An 18,838-nucleotide genomic window follows, 5' to 3' on the forward strand; every position below is an offset into this window, starting at 1 on the left:
AGCTGGTAAAAGAGCCTCCAGTTGAGAAGACCAGGATTGGCAGGGAAAGGCAGTGGTTAGAGCATGGATACCCAGCATGAGAACTGACATGTTCCCCACAAAAAAACCAGCTCTCTATTTTGAAACGTGAAACATTGGAAGCTACATGAGATGTAGCATTTGTATAAAGCAATTTACCATCACTTCCAGGACATCATATTGCGATCCTCAGAACCACACTGGAAGGTAGGTCACTATGATTAAACCCATCTTGCAGGTGGAGAGAGTATGTAGTCTGTCTAGGGCCACCTATGCAATCATGCCAGATGAGGACTTCCAGATTCATAGCTCAATCACTTCCCAGATTTGGAATTCTAGACCTATCGTCCCACCAAACAACCCACATTAATTTATCGTCAGAATGCAACCCTAAACCATTCTCCGCTGCAAGCAGAGATATTGCATCATCTCTGCTCCCAACTGTCAACAGCTTCCTGGAACCTTCAGACATCCATCCTCTGATTGGCTCTCACCACCCTGCCATAGTTCTGAATGCTTTGTTCCAATATAAAGGACTTGGCTCAGTTCCTCTCTCCTCACAATTAAGAGAAAGCTACTGTAAGTTTGTGAACTCTTGCCTACTCATCCTCAAATGCTAATATGCTTAATACTCATCACAGCCAGGTAGGGAGGCTGCCTATAGACAGATTCCATCTGTAGCCGGTTCTGTGGTTATTTATACAATCAATGACACTGGGCTCAATAGCTCCTGTACTAGATCCTTCAGGAATTTCAGCAAATATTAAAAGGGTCAGTGCAAGAGGACTAACATGGTTCCCTGCCATGATTATCTCACTGCCAATGATTTGGTGATGACCAGTTGTGCTCTAATAATCTGTGAAGTCATGAAATACAAATTTAATAAATAAATCATATTAATAATAATTCATCATGGCATATCCTTTACTGTATCTCCAAGGAGAATTCAAAAAGTCAGGCAGCAATGCTCAATTTACTAGGATCTGCATGACTGTGCTCCTGTGAACCTTCAACTACTATACAACAATAAGCTTTATCAAAAGATCTTCAGCCAAAGGAAATGCGACTTTTAGCTTTTAATTGGAAGTGCAAACAATATTGCAAAGTAGTGTTAAAATTTAGGCAGCTAGTGTGAAGAAGAAGAAACCCCGTCAAAGATCAAGTAAAAACCAAGCATTTACTTGATTATTTTCCATATTCCAACTTCCTCTAAGCTAATGTGTCACAAACTTTACCAGCTCATTCACCAGGCAGAGCAAGGAAGGTCCATCAGTTATCCTAATGCATCCAACAAATGTCGTAATTACTCCTGCTGTATCAATCTAGTGCTTGGAGCAAATCGGAAACACTATCTTCTTCCCCGACAGGCGAGCCTTATTTTCTGACTCCTACAGAAGCAAGCATGATTAAAAATAAGAAGCTCGTCAATGCAGCAATAAGAAGACGGGTGAGCTTGGAGGACTTTGTCCAAACAATGAGGTTTATGGGAAATCTAAGTTGATGCATAAATCTTTTCCAGGCTTCCAAAAGGTACCACATAGTCCTTTGGGTTTGATGCAGAATTTGTTGTTCTAAGGGTGCAAGCTTATGCACAAGAACTTGGTGTTAGCTGAATGGGCTTAAGATCCATACAAAGTCTCCCCATTCTGGTCCTGCCCTCACCATGCCCCCAGAATGCATTCATTCATCCATCCATCCATCCATTCATTCAATTTAAACCAACCTCAACTCATCCAGCTTCAGCTCATAATTTGTCGTTCTTAGAGTACTGTAGTACCAATGAACAGCTCTCATGCTTTCTCTATGCATGGATCCAAGGCAATACATTATATTAATTATATATTAAATCTCTATGATCAATTAATATGTTGATATAGTATAATAAAGAACTGATAAGACAGTATATTAAGGTATAATAACATTAGGATATAATAGATTATTCATTATATTATTACAATATCCTCTCCTGCACTATTATGTATTACTATTAATAGTAATCAAGTCATATCATCATTTTATTCATGCAATGTAATGCAATGTGTTATTTAACATGTTTCCATGTTAACCTCCATTGTGTAAATTATAATTTACAAAATCAAAATCCTGAGCTAAGTGATTTCGTAGGAATGTCATAACCAAGAAACAATAGAGCAGCAGAATAGATGTACAGCCAACAGCTGTGGCAGGGTGTGTGGGTGGGATTTGCTGCATGCTGAGCAAACATCAGAGTGGGTCCTGGGATAGCTGGGGAGAGAATTTGATCAGCAAAGTGCCAACAAATAGAAGCCTTCCCCCTTAACAAATATCTGCCTCATTCCAGTCTTTCACCTGTGCCTATCTTACCCCCAAACAGGGGCTTGGACTGGATGATGATCACGTTCAGCTCTATCTCTATGGATGGTTTTGGTTGGCAGTAGAGTTGTATTGGCAGCTTCTGTTGTATTGGCTCTGTCGTACAAAGTCACCCAGCTCCAAGGTAGTGGTGAAGCTTGAACTAACCACAAGGCAGGATGTCATAACCTATCCATATTGCACAGACTACACATCTGCTCAGGGTGTGAACCTGAACAGTTTCAATTTCCCAGTATTTTGGAGCTTGAGTGAACATGGGAAGCCCTTTAAAAATGTTTTTTGTTTTTTTGTTTTTTTGCTAATTGAATATAAATAGATTCCAGGTACCAAATTTTGCAGAGCGAGAAACAGAGAAGACAAATTGAGAAATTTGAAAATTTGAACAAGTGGGTAGGGTAAGATGGGGTGGTGACAAGGAACACGTGGATTCTCGTTTCCAACTAAATGTGGTCCCGTTTGGTATCTGGATCTCATATTTCCAGTATTTACAGTGTATTTAGGAATATTTCCAGGAACATCCATGTTTCTTGGGGGCATGGTGGGAGTTGCAATGGACCTTGATGTTCCAAATGGGGAGAAACACGAGAAATAAACTAGTCATATGCCAATTATGACTTGGGTGCTTCCAGCAAGATACCAGAAACAATGTGCTCTCAGTGTTAGGATGCAGAGGAACAGTGTGGTAGACACTAGTCCTATTCATGTGTCATTAAATAGGTGTAGAGCAATCCCGGGTGCATCAGGGAGTGGCACTGTGCCACTTCCCCCAGTGCTACATCTATCCCTGTGCTCCTGCTGTCCACACCGAGTGTTGACATCTGAAACATGGGATCCACACAATCAGAGAAACCAATGGCACAGAAAGTACACCCACATGCTTGTGAAACTTCTATATCATGGGTAGGCAAACTAAGGCCCAGGGGCCGGATCTGGTCCAATCGCCTTCTAAATCTGGACCGCGGATGGTCCGGGAATCAGGATGTTTTTACACGAGTAGAATGTTTCCTTTTATTTAAAATGCATCTCTGGGTTATTTGTGGGGCCTGCCTGGTGTTTTTACATGAGTAGAATGTGTGTTTTTATTTACAATGCATCTCTGGGTTATTTGTGGGGCATAGGAATTCATTCATTTTCCCCAAAAAATTATAGTCCAGCCCCCCACAAGGTCTGAGGGACAGTAGACCGGGACCCCTGTTGAAAAAGTTTGCTGACCCCTGTTCTATGTCAGAAGCTGTCCACATGTATTTGCCCTGTCCATTCTCATCACAGTATATGCTGCTCCTTTCTGTAGGACCTGTCAAAGATGCTTATTTGGGTTTCACTGGCTTCCTGCCTCCTATCACATCATGATGGTTTCAGTATGGGGGTACTCTTCTCTTCGTCTATGGTAAGATGGCATGCAGTAGAGATGGCTTTTTAATGCAGGGATTACACAGTAGGGCTGGGGGTGTTTTGTTCTGTTGAGGGCCACATTTTGTTCAGGGTAATTTGATGGTAGGGGTGAAAGGATCTTCCAGAACAGTTTCTCATTTTCCCAATCTTAGATTTGGTCTCCCACCTTTCTGCAGCGAGATGCTGATTTTTGTGTGAAAATAAAACTCTTTAATATTTCTTCTAATAATCTTTCTCATTTTTTTTCTTACGTTTTGACTACTGTAGAGATTTGTGCAAGCAATTTCTCCTTAATATAATCCATTTTTTGACTGTTACATTTAATAGTGGATTCATTTTATGCACACTTTTACTCTGTTTTTGTTGTTGTTTAGTTGTCATAGTTGTTCGACTCTCCATGACCCCATGAACCAGAGCATGCCTTGGAAACTCTCACTTTCTTCTCAAAGCTTCTCCTTTTTTAAGTCCATGGAGTTTTCTTGTCAAAATACTGGAGTGGGTTGCCAGTTCCTTCTCCAGGTGGATCACATTTAGTCTAAACTCTTGGCTATGACCTGTCCATCTTGGGTGGCCCTGCACGGCATAGCTCACAGCTTCTCTGAGTTATTCAGGCCCCTTCGTTATGACAAGCCACTGATTCATGAAGGGGTTTATGTTACAATATGAGAACAACGCAGCTGCAAACTGGCAGCTTGGTGGAAACATCACATGATGTGGCTAGCTGTGGGAAAGAATCTTCCCGGAAGTTCACAGGCTTCACAAAGCTTTGTTCAGTGTGTAATATGAGACCTTCCTGTTGCGTATGTAAAGGAAGTCTGTGTCACTTGCTCGATGGAGACTGAGCAGATCGGTCATGTTTTTGTACAGCTGTAAAGTCAGAAATAAACTGCAGAGATGTAGACTTCTGACTATCTCCTTTCTCTTGCTGGTATGCAAGGAGGGAGGCAGTGTGCATTTCCCAAGCGGGGAAATGTCACCTATCAAGATCTACCCTGGACTTGCGGGGATGCCAGCCAGGGAGATCACCGGTAAACAGCTCCGGGAGCCTGGGAGAGTTGCCAGCCTCTCCCAAGGGGGCTAGTTTTCCAACAGTTTACTCTGTTACTTGACCATAAATTTGCTTTTGCAGAGAGAGGGTGGGGGTTCCTCTTTTGTAAAGTTTCATGGGTATATATGAGCTCAACAAGACGGGAACTTCATGCCACCTAAACCTCTTTCTCTCTGGCCCTTGGGAAGTCACTAGGTGAATGCTCTCATGAGTCCTGCCTCACATTTCCTTTTGCCAGGCTGGAACTATTGCAATACTTCCTTGCTTGCTAGAATGGATAATCTCTTAGAGCAATCAAATGAAACTTTAACACAAAGCATGATAAAATCTGACTTCCAGAATGCGGCCCCTGAAAGGCTGCTTATTGCAGAATGCATCTTATGGGATGATAAAGGTCTCTACCCCTGCTCTAGAAGACCTCAATCTCTGACTAGGGTGGGGGTTTCATTTGGCCCCTGCTGCGCATGCATGCAAATCTTCACGTACATGGATGCACAGTGAAAACGCACAACTTCCATTCCATTTCACCCCATATCCCTCCCAACTGCTCCACTGCAATTCAAACACCACCACTGGATTCGTCTGTGTTGTAGTTGGCCTATAATTTGTAAGCTACGTTATTTTTAGTCTGAGCCTTTAAAAAAATATTCTGTATAAAAAACTGAGGGACCATTATGGTCAAGTTATGAATGCAACCTGCATCAGAAGTAGGTGCATGACTGGCTGTTTCTGAATAAATGAACAAGCAAGGCCTGCAGAGCATAATAATAATAATAATAATAATAATAATAATAATAATAATAATATTTATACCCCACCCATCTGGCTGAGTTTCCCCAGCCACTCTGGGCGGCTCCCAATCAAATGTTAAAAACAGTACAGCATTAAATATTAAAAACTTCCCTGAACAGGGCTGCCTTCAGATGTCTTTTAAAGATAGGATAGCTGCTTATTTCCTTCACATCTTAAAGGAGGGTGTTCCACAGGGTGGGCGCAACTACCAAGAAGACCCTCTGTCTGGTTCCCTGTAACCTCGCTTCTCGCAATGAGGGAACCGCCAGAAGGCTCTCGGCGCTGGATCTCAGTGTCCGGGCTGAACAATGGGAGTGGAGATGCTCCTTCAGGTATACAGGACCAAGGCCATTTAGGGCTTTAAAGGTCAGCACCAACACTTTGAATTGTCCTCAGAAACGTACTGGGAGCCAATGCAGATCTCTCAGGACCGGTGTTATGTGGTCCCGGCGGCCACTCCCAGTCACTAGTCTAGCTGCCGCATTCTGGATTAATTGCAGTTTCTGGGTCAGCTTCAAAGGTAGCCCCACATAGAGTGCATTGCAGTAGTCCAAGCGGGAGATAACCAGAGCATGCACCAGTCTGGCAAGACAGTCCGCGGGCAAGTAGGGTCTTAGCCTGCATACCAGGTGGAGCTGGTAGACAGTCACCCTGGACACAGAATTAACCTGCACCTCCATGGACAGCTGTGAGTCCAAAATGACTCCCAGGCTATGCAACTGGTCCTTCAGGGGCACAGTTACCCCATTCAGGACCAGGGAAACCCCCACACCTGCCTGCCCCCATTATCATCATCATCATTATTATTATTATTAAATGTATACTGCCCTTCATGTGTAGATCTCAGGGCATTTCACAGCATACCTGTAAACATACAAGATAAAGCTACCCCCCCCCTTAGAGCATGTCCTTGGGGATTCTTCCATCTCCCATTCTGTGGACAGAACTAAGCCAGCATAGACGTCGCTGAGACAAGAGTGTGAATGTGCTGGGAATGTGGGCTTGAAGGTGTCATACAGTTCTTGTGCTTTTAGCTTTTCCTGTCACGTCATCTGTAAGGTAAAGGTAAAGGCACCCCTGAGCATTAGGTTCAGTCGTGACCGACTCTGGGGTTGTGGCGCTCATCTCGCTTTATGGGCCGAGGGAGCCGGCGTACAGCTTCCAGGTCATGTGGCCAGTATGACTAAGCCGCTTCTGGCGAACCAGAGCAGCACACAGAAATGCCGTTTACCTTCCCGCCGGAGCGGCACCTATTTATCTACTTGCACTTGACGTGCTTTCTAACTGCTAGGAGGGCAGGAGCAGGGACCGAGCAATGGGAGCTCACCCCGTCGCGGGGGTTCGAACTGCCGACCTTTTGATCGGCAAGTCCTAGGCTCTGTGGTTTAACCCACAGCGCCACCCGCGTCCCCACGTCATCTGTAGAGAGGTCCTAATCCTGAACGTTATGTGTTTCTCTCACAGAACATCCGAGAGTTTTTCAACTTAACAGGATATACTGAGGTGCAGGTCGAAATTTCTGAGATAAGCCTGGTCGCAACTGAAATGACGTTCTTGTTCTTTGGAAACATTGCTGGGTCCCTTGTTGTTGGCTGGTTGGTGGAGAGATTTGGCAGGTATAAAGATAAACACTTGACAGGTAAACTACACTAGTCCTCTGACTCATGGTGGTGGTGTTGCTGCTGACCTACATGCCCCCTCCCCCCAGTAACATCAGATAAAAGATACAATGTCATCACTATTGCTGGTTTCATTTCCCGTGCCCAGACATTCAACCACATGTAAAGGGAAAGGCAGGAGGGAAATTCAGTGATGTCAGATCACCTTGACCTATTACTAGCCATTTCAGAGAGGGATGTGGCAGGGAAAGAAAGTGTATGATCTAATGAGGTCCCTCAAATCCTATTTGATGACCATTAGTCAGGCAATGAATCTTTGTTTTTAAGAAGGTGGGAAGACACCCTCCAGATACAAGTTAATCCTACCAATGTGGTTTTAAACAATGATGGCTATTTGCAGTTTAGTAGCGCTGCAGAGAGCTTGCTGGGGAGACCATGCATTAAAACAAGGGACTCAAAAATAACTTAAACAAGGTTTTAATAACAAAAACAAAAACTCCTTATACACTAAATACATCAACAACAACAAACCAGACCCAACCACCAACCCATCCCCCAGGGTAATGGGAGAGCTAGGTGCTACTCCTTATATACTATGCCCAATTGCTGACACAGCTAGATTAACACAACTCAGCAGCACCTGCTATGTTTCACAGCTGCAAGACTGGGTCTCATTATCTGCCTTGGCCCTGGCTCTTAAAGACATACACAACTTGTGAAATAATAATGAACCTTCACATTTTAAAGTGACCATTCAACAGTATCTGGCGTAAGACCTAATATGAGTGTGCAGACTTTCTAGTATGCCAATGGGGTAAGGGCCATGTCAGTTGTAGAGCACATATGTCTATGCAGAATATTTCATGCTCTTTCATCACTGTCCTCCAAGTAAGAGAATTTACCTAGCATGGCAACAAATATCAAGTTTCTAGCCTATATATATAAAAAAAGACTTTGAGCACTGTCTCCTGAAATCTGTAGGTGGGGGGGGGGGTAAAGGGTTCCTGGGCGATTTTACCAGGCTTGGGAGTATGAACTTCGGTGCCTTGGGTACATTCTGTCTCTTTTCAAAACTAGCAAAACCCAAAGAAATTATCCCCCAAACATTATTGACTGTCTTACAATTCCATAGTTTTTCTCAATTGTCTGATCTTTCGATTGTACCTTACATTCCTTGGTATCGCACCCCCCTCCCCCAACCCCCTTTTACTGTCTTTACAGGAAAGGTGCATTAGTGATAACTAACATTTTATGCATTACCTCTTCTGTGATATTGCTTTTTTCGCGTAAGATAAGATTCTATGGATGCATCCTCTTCACCTTCTTCTATAGTGGAATATGTTCAGGTGAGTCAGGGTCCTGGATTCAGCATCTTGCCACCTATCCCCTGGTAGTAGTAGTAGTAGTAGTAGTAGTAATAATAATAATAATAATAATAATAATAATAATAATAATAATAATAATAATATTTCTACCCCACGCATCTGTCGGCTTCCAACAGAAGGTTAAAAATACATTAAAACATCAGTCATTAAAAACTTCCCTAAACAGGGCTGCCTTCAGATGTCTTCTAAATGTCATATAGTTGTTTATTAAGGGGTGATAAGATGAACTCAGACAACAATCTGGTTTAAAAATGGCCACAACTTTATTGGCTACAGATGTAGGTGGAACTTTGGCTCAGGCATTGGGTGTACTGTATATCCGTTCCAGCCTCCTGCAGGAAGGTTGAAACCATTTCAGAGTTCTGGCAACCAGTCCAATGAGACAGGACTCCATCCACGATCTAATATCCACAATCTTCAGTCTTTGGTCTACTTCTTCCTTTGGCTCTTCTGCCAACTGCGTTGAGTGTGTTCAGTGGAGCTGGCTTAAATGCATCACCAGTGAGCCGGGCATGAAAGCAGACAATGCATGGCCAACCAGCAAGGCACTGACCAGCAATAAGGGCCTCTGATCGGTCCATTTGATCAGAAGGTTTTGGCGGGCAATCTTGCCCAGATCAACTAGCCAAGGGAATTCCCAGATAGTTGGACTGTTTCTAACAGCCCAGTACAACTCATGTGCTAACCTGGAACAGAATCCAGACATGGGGGATGGACAACTCAAGACATGGCCCAAGCTGTTAGTGCAATTTCACCCAGTCTAGGTTTTCAACCTTGAGTTGAAAAAGATATTCACAGAAGACCAAGAAAGACGAATAAATGAAATGAAGTGAATATCCTGCAAAGAAACTTTTGTGTGCAGAAATGACTTTGATGTTTTGTTTAACATAAAATATTTGCCATGTGGTAATTTGTGCACAAATTATTCTACACTGTGGGAAGCAGTGTTGTTTGATTACATCATCATATTGATGGTGTCAAATGCTCTGGCTTTGGCAAGGAGCATGGGGAAGAAATTTTCAAAGTTGAGAGTCAGCAGCTGAGAACACCTTTCTGCGTTTATGCGGGGCTCAATTTTGCTTAGTGCTACATGTGGGCAAAATCTTCATATCTATGGTGTCAAATGCCATCTCACCTTGCAGTTTGACTCACTGGCCATACATACAAGTTGTGAAGGACAGAATGGCATTTTGCAGTAGCCAACAGGGGACATCATGACATCATAGGAATCTACCTATGTGACTCACTGTGCCATGCAAACATGCCTATGCATTTCTGCACATCAGATCATGTGTATATTGTGAATTATCCCTTGAAATCATACACTTGTTTATACATTTCTGCACATTATGCCACACACTCATTGTGAATTGTGCTTTAATTTATCATCAAACTAGGAATAATCTTCGGTGTTGTTCCTCTGTATCTTCTTGAGATTTCCCCTAAAAGCCTGAGGGGAGGCATAACCATGATGCATCATCTGTTTTCTTCTCTCGGTTATCTGTTGTTTGAGATACTTGCTCTTAAGCAACTTCTTGGGGCCTCACAAGGTAATTCAAAAGAATTAATATTTTCGCTTAAAGCATATAAAATGTTCCAGCATAGTTTCCCCCCACATTATCATCACACTATCTCCTTGCTTAGGTCTCTCAATTCTGGCAACCTTTCCTGTAATCATGCCAGTACTTCAGAGTTTCGTGCTGCCCTACCTTCCTGAAAGTCCTAGGTATCTTTTCATCCAGAGGAAGGATGTAGTGAGTGCAAGACAAGGTAAAATATTCTGAATTGTACAGTTTCTATTAATTTTCTTAATATAGAGTTATCAACATCCATTCTGTAGCAAAGCAGATACACGTGAGGTGGAATCCAATACTAGTCCTGCTCAGAACAGATCCAATGAAGTAAATAAACATGACTAACCTAGGTACATTGATTTCAATAGGTTTACTCTGAATAGGATTTAAACTACAACCCATTGCCATGAACCACATGGAGATGTTGTGGCAGGGCTGCTCACAGGGAGATGAGGAATGGGATCTGCTCTCTGTGTCTGTTGCTGGGAAGCAGTCTGCTTGGAGACGTTTGTATTCCACTGGTGTTGGACATCCTAGCGGAGGAGGGACAGATTGCTCCAGCAACCAGAGATAAACAAAACTTGAGTTGGACAGTGAGCTGGCCATACAGATTCAGGTCCAGTGTCCAAGGACACACTGTCAGATGCACTGCAACAAACAGACTCAGCCTACTTGTTGAAGTGCCCTCTTGTTTGCCCATCACTTGGAACAAGAACTATTCAGATGTCTGTGCCCACCCAGTTTTTCAAAATGAGAGCAAGGGGCCCTGGCAGGCATTCAGACAATGTCTTAGCTTATGCCTAGCCATGTACTTTAATTAATTTTTATTCAAGTTTTTTTATATTACAAAACAGATAAAGAGGGAAACGATCATCTACTGCCTCCAATTTCACTTTCATAGTCTTTTTCACAGTTCATTTACATATAGTGAGAGACACTTTTGTCATAGACATCTTGCATTTGGGGAAAGCAAGGGGGAGAGCGATGTGTTATTGTTATTTTGTTCTATTGCTCATTATTAGTTTAGTATGTTTGTGTCAGCATCATGTGGGTAGGTCCTTTGTTTATGTATTTCATTTTATTGTTAACGTGAGAGATTAGGGGGTCCTGAGCTTGGTTGGCTGCATTCAGTTGACTGCAGTGTGGCTTGTTTGTTGAGGGAGGAGGGTTGGTTGTTGGGTCAGGTTAGCCATAGTGATTCGTATGCTATTGGGGAAGTTTCCTCCATTGACGTCTAATCCTTTCCAATCCAGCACTGAAGAAGCTAAGAGAAAGGGATGATGTGGAGGATGAGATTCAAGAGCTGAAGCTGGAGGACATCACTGAGAAGGAAGAAAAGAATATGAATCCTCTAAAACTGCTGAGGACCCCAAGCCTACGACGAGAAGTGTTCCCCATAGTTGCCTTGATTGGTGGAGAACACCTCAATGCCCTCAATTCGGTAAGAAAAGCAAGATCCTAAGATGTTAGGAGGGTGAGCCTGGTAAAATGAGGGTCCATTTCAAACCAAGTTCAGAGGCACCAGTTATCACTTTTTGTCTCGAGGAATGCCCTAGATCTTTTCTCCAAGGGAGCTGTTTTGTTCTCCGGATTCTATTCCAGGGGCTGGGACTATCTAACCCTCCTACTGTGAAATCTGTGGCCCAGCCAATGTTGTTGGACCCCAGTTCCTATCACCTCCAGCCAGCATGGCTAATGATTAGGAATCACTCACTCACTCATTTTATTTGTTAAATCCATGCTCAAGGCAGCTTACAACTTATAAAATAATACATAACAACAAATATAACCAAAGCAGTCATCAACAATAATGTGTGGAATAATGGGTGGATTTGTCCCAAAACGTCTGGGTGTCTCTTCCATCATGAATGGTCATGTTCTCCTGGAAACATGGGTGTCAATAAAAAAAAATTGGGAGGGGGGCAAGTAAGTCCTGCCCCATATAAATGATAAATTGTGCTCAGTAATTCCCTGTATCTGTGTGAAGGCATTGACTGTCCCAAGATCACCCAGTGAGCTTCATGGGCAAGTGGGGATTTGAACCCTTGTCTCCCAGGTTCTAGTCTAACCGCTGTAACCACTACACCACACTGGGTCGCAAGGAACCTGGAAGTAGTTTATCTTCTAGACTAAGAGCAGCTGACATACAAGGTTCAGTCCAAAAAGAGAGAGAGAAAGAACATTGCGGAATCAGAACACTGAGTTCAACATCCTGTTTCTCACATTAGCCCAAAGCGGAGTCTTCAATTTCTAATAACCTTAGGTGACCACCAGTTGTTTCTTTCAGTCACTCAAGGCTTTCCATTGTGTTGGTCTGATTTCAGGCATACTATTACTCAGAAAGAATCTACCTGGCTATGGGAGTAGAAATAGATAACCTCCAGCTTACTGTTATAGGCGGAGCTGCTTTTTATTGCTGTGCAACTGCATTTACGGTAAGCCTCCCCAGATTTTTATTCTCTTGCTTTCTAATTCTTGAAAATCAGTCTTCTTAAAAGGACCGGTCTTTGCTGCGACCGTTTACATCCCTTCCATGGCTATTTATGGTGCAACAGCTCCCTCCACTCTCAATAAATCATGGAAATTGTAGGTCTATGAAGGTTCCCACATTCTTCTTTGTAAGAGAACTCCATAGATTTAAATGCGGTTCATGGAAACTGCAAATTGACTGAAGCAGGTTTTTTAAAAAAAAGAAATCCCTTTTCAAATTTGTTTTAATATGTTTGATGTTATTATTTTTTCTTCACTTGAGATAGAAAAGAAAACTCACATCCGTCTATCATAGAACTGCAGTTCCCAAGATCCTTTGAGAAAGCAGAAGGGAGCAATCCTATATAGAAGAAGCTCGCGTAGAGCAAGTCAGTGTACATTTACATGGTGTCAAGATACATGACATCCAGTTATAGGATTGCTGCTGCTCTGCTTAATCATGGCAGAGGGGAAACTGCAACATGCTCTACGTGGGGCTACCTTTGAAGGTGACCCAAAAACTACAACTAATCCAGAATGCAGCAGCTAGACTGGTTACTGAGAGTGGCCGCCGGAGCACAATTTCTGAGCACAATTCAAAGTGTTGGCGCTGACCTTTAAAGCCCTAAATGGTCTCAGCCCAGTACAGTGGTACCTCGGGTTAAGTACTTAATTTGGTCCGGAGGTCCGTTCTTAACCTGAAACTGTTCTTAACCTGAAGCACCACTTTAGCTAATGGGGCCTCCTGCTGCCGCTGTGCCGCCGGAGCACGATTTCTGTTCTCATCCTGAAGCAAAGTTTTTAATCCGAGGTACTATTTCTGGGTTAGCAGAGTCTGTAACCTGAGGCGTATGTAATCTGAAGCGTTGGTAGCCCGAGGTACCACTGTATACCTGAAGGAGCATCTCCTCCCCCATCATTCAGTCCATACATTGAGATTCTCTTCCAAGGGTCTTCCCTCACTGTAAGAAGTGGGGTTACAAGGAACCAGGCAGAGGGCCTTCTCGGTAGAGTCACCCTCCCTGTGGAACACCCACCCTTCAGATGTCAAGGAAATAAACAACTATCTGACTTTTAGAAGACATCTGAAGGCAGCCCTGCATTGGGAAGTTTTCAATGTTTGATATTTTAATATGTTCTGATATGTCCTGTGAGCCGCCCAGAGTGGCTGGGGAAACTCAGCCAGATGGGTGGGGTATAAATAATAAAATGTTGTTGTTGTACAAGCCTTTAAAATAGCACTCTATGCCACATTGCCAGGTCACGTGACTGGGCTGAATGTGCTTACGTCACCACTCTCTGGTCCCATCCTTTCCACACACCCAGAATATCCCCTTTTTTGGAACTTACGCTGCTCCCAGTTCCACCAACCTGTATCTTTGGCTGAGCTGGGGTTGGGTAATTGAGGCCAGGTCATCCATTGCATCCTAAGCTGCTCATCCTGGCATACCTCATGAGCCTGCGATGCAGTTGTTACCTAAAGACTGCTAGCTAAAATATCTCTGTACACCTCTACCGTGTGACCCCTTGCTTTGCTTTTTTTCTTCCCTAAACGAATCTCCTGCCTCAATGTTCAGCTCTTTCCAAACCAGGGAGTTACTTCATAGAATCATAGCATTGGAAGGGATCCTGAGTCTAATCCAACCTCCTGCAATGCAGAAATATGCAGTTGTCCCATATGGGGATCAAACCTGCAACCTTGCTGTTATCAGCACCATACTTTAAGCAACTGAACTATTTGACCTTATAATCGTGGCTGGACTCTTCTGCACTTTTTCCAATGCTGTGATATTGTTGTTGTGAAAATTTTGTCTAATGGCATTATTACTTCAGGAGTTTTATCTTCAGTCTCCTCCCTGTTGATCCCTTACAGAGAATTCAGTTTTTTCCACAGCTGCCATGTGCTGGGGACAACATTTTCCTTGAGCTGCCCACCGTGTAGTGGGGAGATTTTAGTGGGGAGAATTGCCCCAATATGCATCGTTTATGCTTTCTTATACTGACACACTCAAAGAAATCCAAAAGTGTCATTAGCAGGGAGAGAAACCAAGCTAGGATTTCTTCAGCATGACTTGTTCATATATATGTTTTTAATTTTATCTTTAATAGTGCTTTCTGCCAGCTGTACAGGTAAAGGCATAAGCTAACTAGCTTGTAGCTAAGAGGATCTTTTTCTTTCTCTTTATACTCTTTAGGTCTATCTCACTGATTCTAAGGGGCACAGGTTGATGCTTCTTATTGGCTTTGGAATATGTATCATTTCCTGTGTTCTGTTAACCCTGAGCCTAGAACTACAGGTTTGTGATTGGTGACATTTGGAATTGAGAATGACTAAGGGTTCTGCTCTTTGCCTCTGTTCCTTCCTCTGTAACAGCTACAAAGGACTGTGCAAGTAGGCAGTAGATGTGACAGAACATTTATTTTCTTGAAATATTTTCCATTTTCTGATCTTCCCTGTGAAAATCAGATGGGCTTTCCACTCCAAGGCAAGTGATCTCAAAGAGATCTTCACTCTGTGGGCCAGCAGTTCTATGGAATAAGAGATGATAATTGCTTAATAGAAAAAATTATGAAGATATAGTTGTATCTGACAACCAACAGATTAGCAAAAATGTCAAAATCAATAAAAGGTAACTGTTGGAAGTGTAAAACAACAGAAGGAACCTTCTACCACATGTGATGGTCATGCAGCATAATTTAAAATTATTGGGAAATGATTTTAAAAAAAACCTTTTGTTAAAAACCCAGAAGCACTACTGCTGGGGTTAATAACAACAGAAGTTTCCAATAAAGAAAGAAAGTTGTTTTTGTATGTCACAATGGCTGCCCGCATATTATTAGCACAAAATAGAAAAAATGATAAAGTGCCAATGAAAGAAGTCTGGCATATTAAACTGTTAGAATATGTGGAGTTAGCAGGGATGGGCACTGGAATAAAACCAAAATGATGAAAGATGTAAAGAAGACCGGATACTATTTACAGAATATATGGGAAAGTATATGGCCACATGAACCAGAAAAACTGTCTGCGGACAAACATCAGCTCCCTCAGCCAGTAAAGCGAGATGAGCGCCGCAACCCCAGAGTCCTTCGCAGCTGGACTTAACTGTCAGGGGTCCTTTACCTTTTACATGTGGAAAATGCTGCCTAAATATGGACACATGAAATCCAGGGGTAAATGACCCCCGGTATGTAATGGAAATACTACCCTACTTTCTTCAACAGGCCACCTTCCCAGAAATGGTGTATTTCAGCTCAGTTGTTGACCACTTGTTCATCTTTGGAGAAGGCTTAGGAACAGGTAAGTGCTCAGATGATGTGCTGTGCTCTTTAGATGATGCAAAAGATATGAATACAATAGATATTCCCCCCAAAAGGTGAAAAGATGGTATTCATTTCTCTGAATCATTTCTCTCTACTTAGGTCCTATTCCAACTGTAATTGTGATGGAGTTGTTTCTTCAGTCATCTCGGTCATCAGCCCTTGTGATTGCAGGAATAGTGCATTGGTTAACGAGCTATCTTGCAGACATGACAACCATTTATGTGGAGGTGAGTGATTTTAAATGTCAGTTTGATAAAGAGCGCATCGTTTCAGTCACGAAACTAAGCTCAACCCCTTCCCACACCATTATTGTCCCCCTCCAAACCCACAAGTGAAGCCATGTCCTTAGAGTGATTTTGATTTATCCGCCATTATTCCTTCCCCTTCCCCAACTGTCAGTGTGTTTTGTAAAGCTGAATGTTAGATTGTTTCAGAAATATACAGCATACGTTTGTCACCTGGGTTCGGTGTAGTGATGGGAAAACTTTGCCCTTCCAGATGTTGCTGGGTTGTAAATTCTAACATCTCTCCATAATGGACATCCTTGCTAGGGCTTATGGGAGTTGGAACCCTCTGGCTTCTAGGTGGCCACAACTTCTACATTTAGTAGGTAGGCTTGGGGTTCAAATGCCCAATTGGTCATGAAGCCCATGAACAACCCATGTCTTTGGGCAAATCACTCATGCTCTCAGGTGATAACCCACATCTCACTGACAGAGAACATGGTTTGCATGCAGAAGGTCCCAGAATGAACGCCTGACACCTCCATGGAAGCCCTCAAAAGACCTCAAAAGACCTGCTGGGCAGCATAGACAGTAGCAAGTTAGATGGACAAGTAGTCTGTCTCTGTAGAAGGCAGTGTTATGTCTTCATAACTGTGATTGGTTTTGTCTCGCCATAAGGAAGAGAGACACCAGTCATTATTCCTTACAACAAAGGAATGGTGGTAGCAACAGCTGTAACATGCACATCCTGGAGACCAGATCTGCACACACCCCCTGCACACCATGCCACCTCTACAATGACCTTTTGGTGAAAAGGAGGTGCTGCTGGTTTCCTGATGTAGATCTTTATTTCACCACCACCCTGTTCCTGATACAGATCTCGCCCCTTCTTCCCTAGTGGGATGTGCATGCGGTTCTGTGGTTCACCTCAGGTGCTGAAATGTCATGGGCCAGCCCTGGTAATAAGGGTAGTGGTCACTCAATAATTAGCAAGCAGCACAACAGTAGGGAGGACTCTGCATAGCCTCATCCCCTACCTCCAAGACCAATAGTTCCGTCCAAGGAAAGAAAGACTTAGCTAGGTTTTTGAGTGGGCTGGCAAGGTTCTGGGACAAGTGGTAACAGCAGGAAGGTCCCAACACTCAATGTGCAAGACAACATGAAGCAAAACTGAGGCGGGCCAATATGGGGCAGAAATGCCGGGAGCTGGTTCACAATCTACCCCTCATCCTGAACTGCCATCTGGCACAAATATGGCAGCAAGGGTAAGAGGATGACTGGTCTTGATCTCCTTGTGGGGAAAAGTCAAGGAGAATACTTGTACGACAGGCAATTAAAAAGATTCTGATTCTTTTCCTCCCCTCTCCCTTTCTCTCATCTCTAGGCATATATTGGAGCCTTCATTTTCCTTCTTTTCTGGCCTATCTCTGTAGCCACAATGTTTTATATCTTCCGGTATGTCCCAGAAACGAAAAACAGGACCTTTGTGGGTATCAGGAGACGCACGGCATTGAAAAAGGCCGTGAAGATTCACATCCAGAAGCAGGCGGGAAAGTAGAAACTCAGGAAGCACCCCTTTCGGCACATTGATTGTTTGTCTATTAAATAGATTTTTAAGACTAATGGAAGGATTCCAAAAGAGTAGTTACTGTTATCCTTCAACTCTTTATGCCCAGTTGGCTAAATTTCAATAGTAGCAACTTCCTTCCTGGGCTGAAGACAAGACCTTCTTTTCTCATCCCACTCCACCCCAGTTTCCTGGCTTTTCTGTGAAAGCGGGAATATTTCAAGAAAGCAACAGACATACGCCTCATCGGTTGCTACCCTTCTAGACCTCTGCAGTTGTTTGTGAATATTGCGTGGCTGATATTTGGGCTGGGCTGAACTAGATGCACCTCTGGAATTGGCTGCAGCTCAGTTTTATTTATTTGTTATTGACATGCAGCAATGGCAGCTTAGGAAACGGAGGCCTGTTAAGTCTGAGTCGATTCCTGTAAGGAGAGATGGAGAAGTGCGTAACTCATGCTGGGGATAACTTCTCAGGAATGACCCTCCTGAAATTATTGGACTAATACATATCTGCTGAACTCAGCATAGTCAAAATTCATGGGAGATGGGAGTTGGGGGTCCAACAGTATCTGAAGGACCAGTTCCCTCATGTCAGGCTTAACTCAGGCTTAATTCCCTATTTATGAAACCTCAGTACTAAGCTGACACTGCATGCCTTTTTACCTAATTGGATTGCTGCTCATGTCCTAAGTAGTCTGAAGTAAATTCACAGTCTGAATGTAAACCACTTACAAGGACTATCAATCGTCCCATGAGTGTGGAGAACCAGCCCTTTGACTTCTGTCGTCAAGTGGTTTGCATTCAATCCACTTACACAGAGACTTCTGAAAGGATTGTTCTCTCCATCAATCGGCTGATGGGACCAGAAGCCATCTCCTGAGAGCCAGTGTGGTGTAGTGGTTAGAGTGTTGGACTACGACCTGGGAGACTACAGGGTTCAAATCCCCACTCAGACGCCATCTCTCAACCTAACCAACCTCAAAGGTTTGTTGTAAGGATGACATGGTGAAGAACAGAACCATGTGACCACCTTTAGCTCCTTGGAAGAAAAGGGTTGTATATAAATGTAATA

The 18,838-nt window shown here is 43.1% G+C and overlaps 1 protein-coding gene across 4 annotated transcripts; it reads left to right on the forward strand.

Moving 5' to 3' along the window:
- Positions 1-495: 495 nt before the first annotated feature.
- On the forward strand, positions 496-17,820 carry LOC309374043 (solute carrier family 2, facilitated glucose transporter member 5-like). Of its 4 annotated transcripts, none has more exons than XM_081918832.1 (13): positions 496-597; positions 1,386-1,465; positions 3,662-3,757; positions 7,067-7,218; positions 8,443-8,567; positions 10,004-10,156; positions 10,251-10,376; positions 11,434-11,621; positions 12,505-12,615; positions 14,845-14,946; positions 15,875-15,950; positions 16,073-16,200; positions 17,582-17,820. In XM_081918832.1, the coding sequence occupies exons 2-13, from the start codon at positions 1,421-1,423 to the stop codon at positions 17,753-17,755; spliced, it is 1,476 nt and encodes a 491-aa protein (XP_081774958.1). In that variant the 5' UTR covers positions 496-597; positions 1,386-1,420; the 3' UTR covers positions 17,756-17,820. The 4 variants fall into 4 exon arrangements, with proteins under 4 accessions (XP_081774958.1, XP_081774959.1, XP_081774960.1 ...); XM_081918833.1 differs by having other exon boundaries at positions 581-663; XM_081918834.1 differs by lacking the exon at positions 496-597 and adding an exon at positions 769-789.
- Positions 17,821-18,838: the final 1,018 nt, after the last annotated feature.

This window comes from Podarcis melisellensis, assembly GCF_964234715.1.
Source record: "Podarcis melisellensis genome assembly, chromosome: 7".
Classification (NCBI taxonomy): Eukaryota; Metazoa; Chordata; class Lepidosauria; order Squamata; family Lacertidae; genus Podarcis; species Podarcis melisellensis.

Coding starts and splice junctions, on each gene's coding strand:
- LOC309374043 (XM_081918832.1), top strand. CDS start 1,421: ATGATTAAAAATAAGAAGCTCGTCAATGCAGCAATAAGAAGACGG. Junction 1,466..3,661: donor ATGCAGCAATAAGAAGACGG/GTGAGCTTGGAG, acceptor TCCTTTCTGTAG/GACCTGTCAAAGATGCTTAT. Junction 15,951..16,072: donor TGGAGAAGGCTTAGGAACAG/GTAAGTGCTCAG, acceptor CTCTCTACTTAG/GTCCTATTCCAACTGTAATT.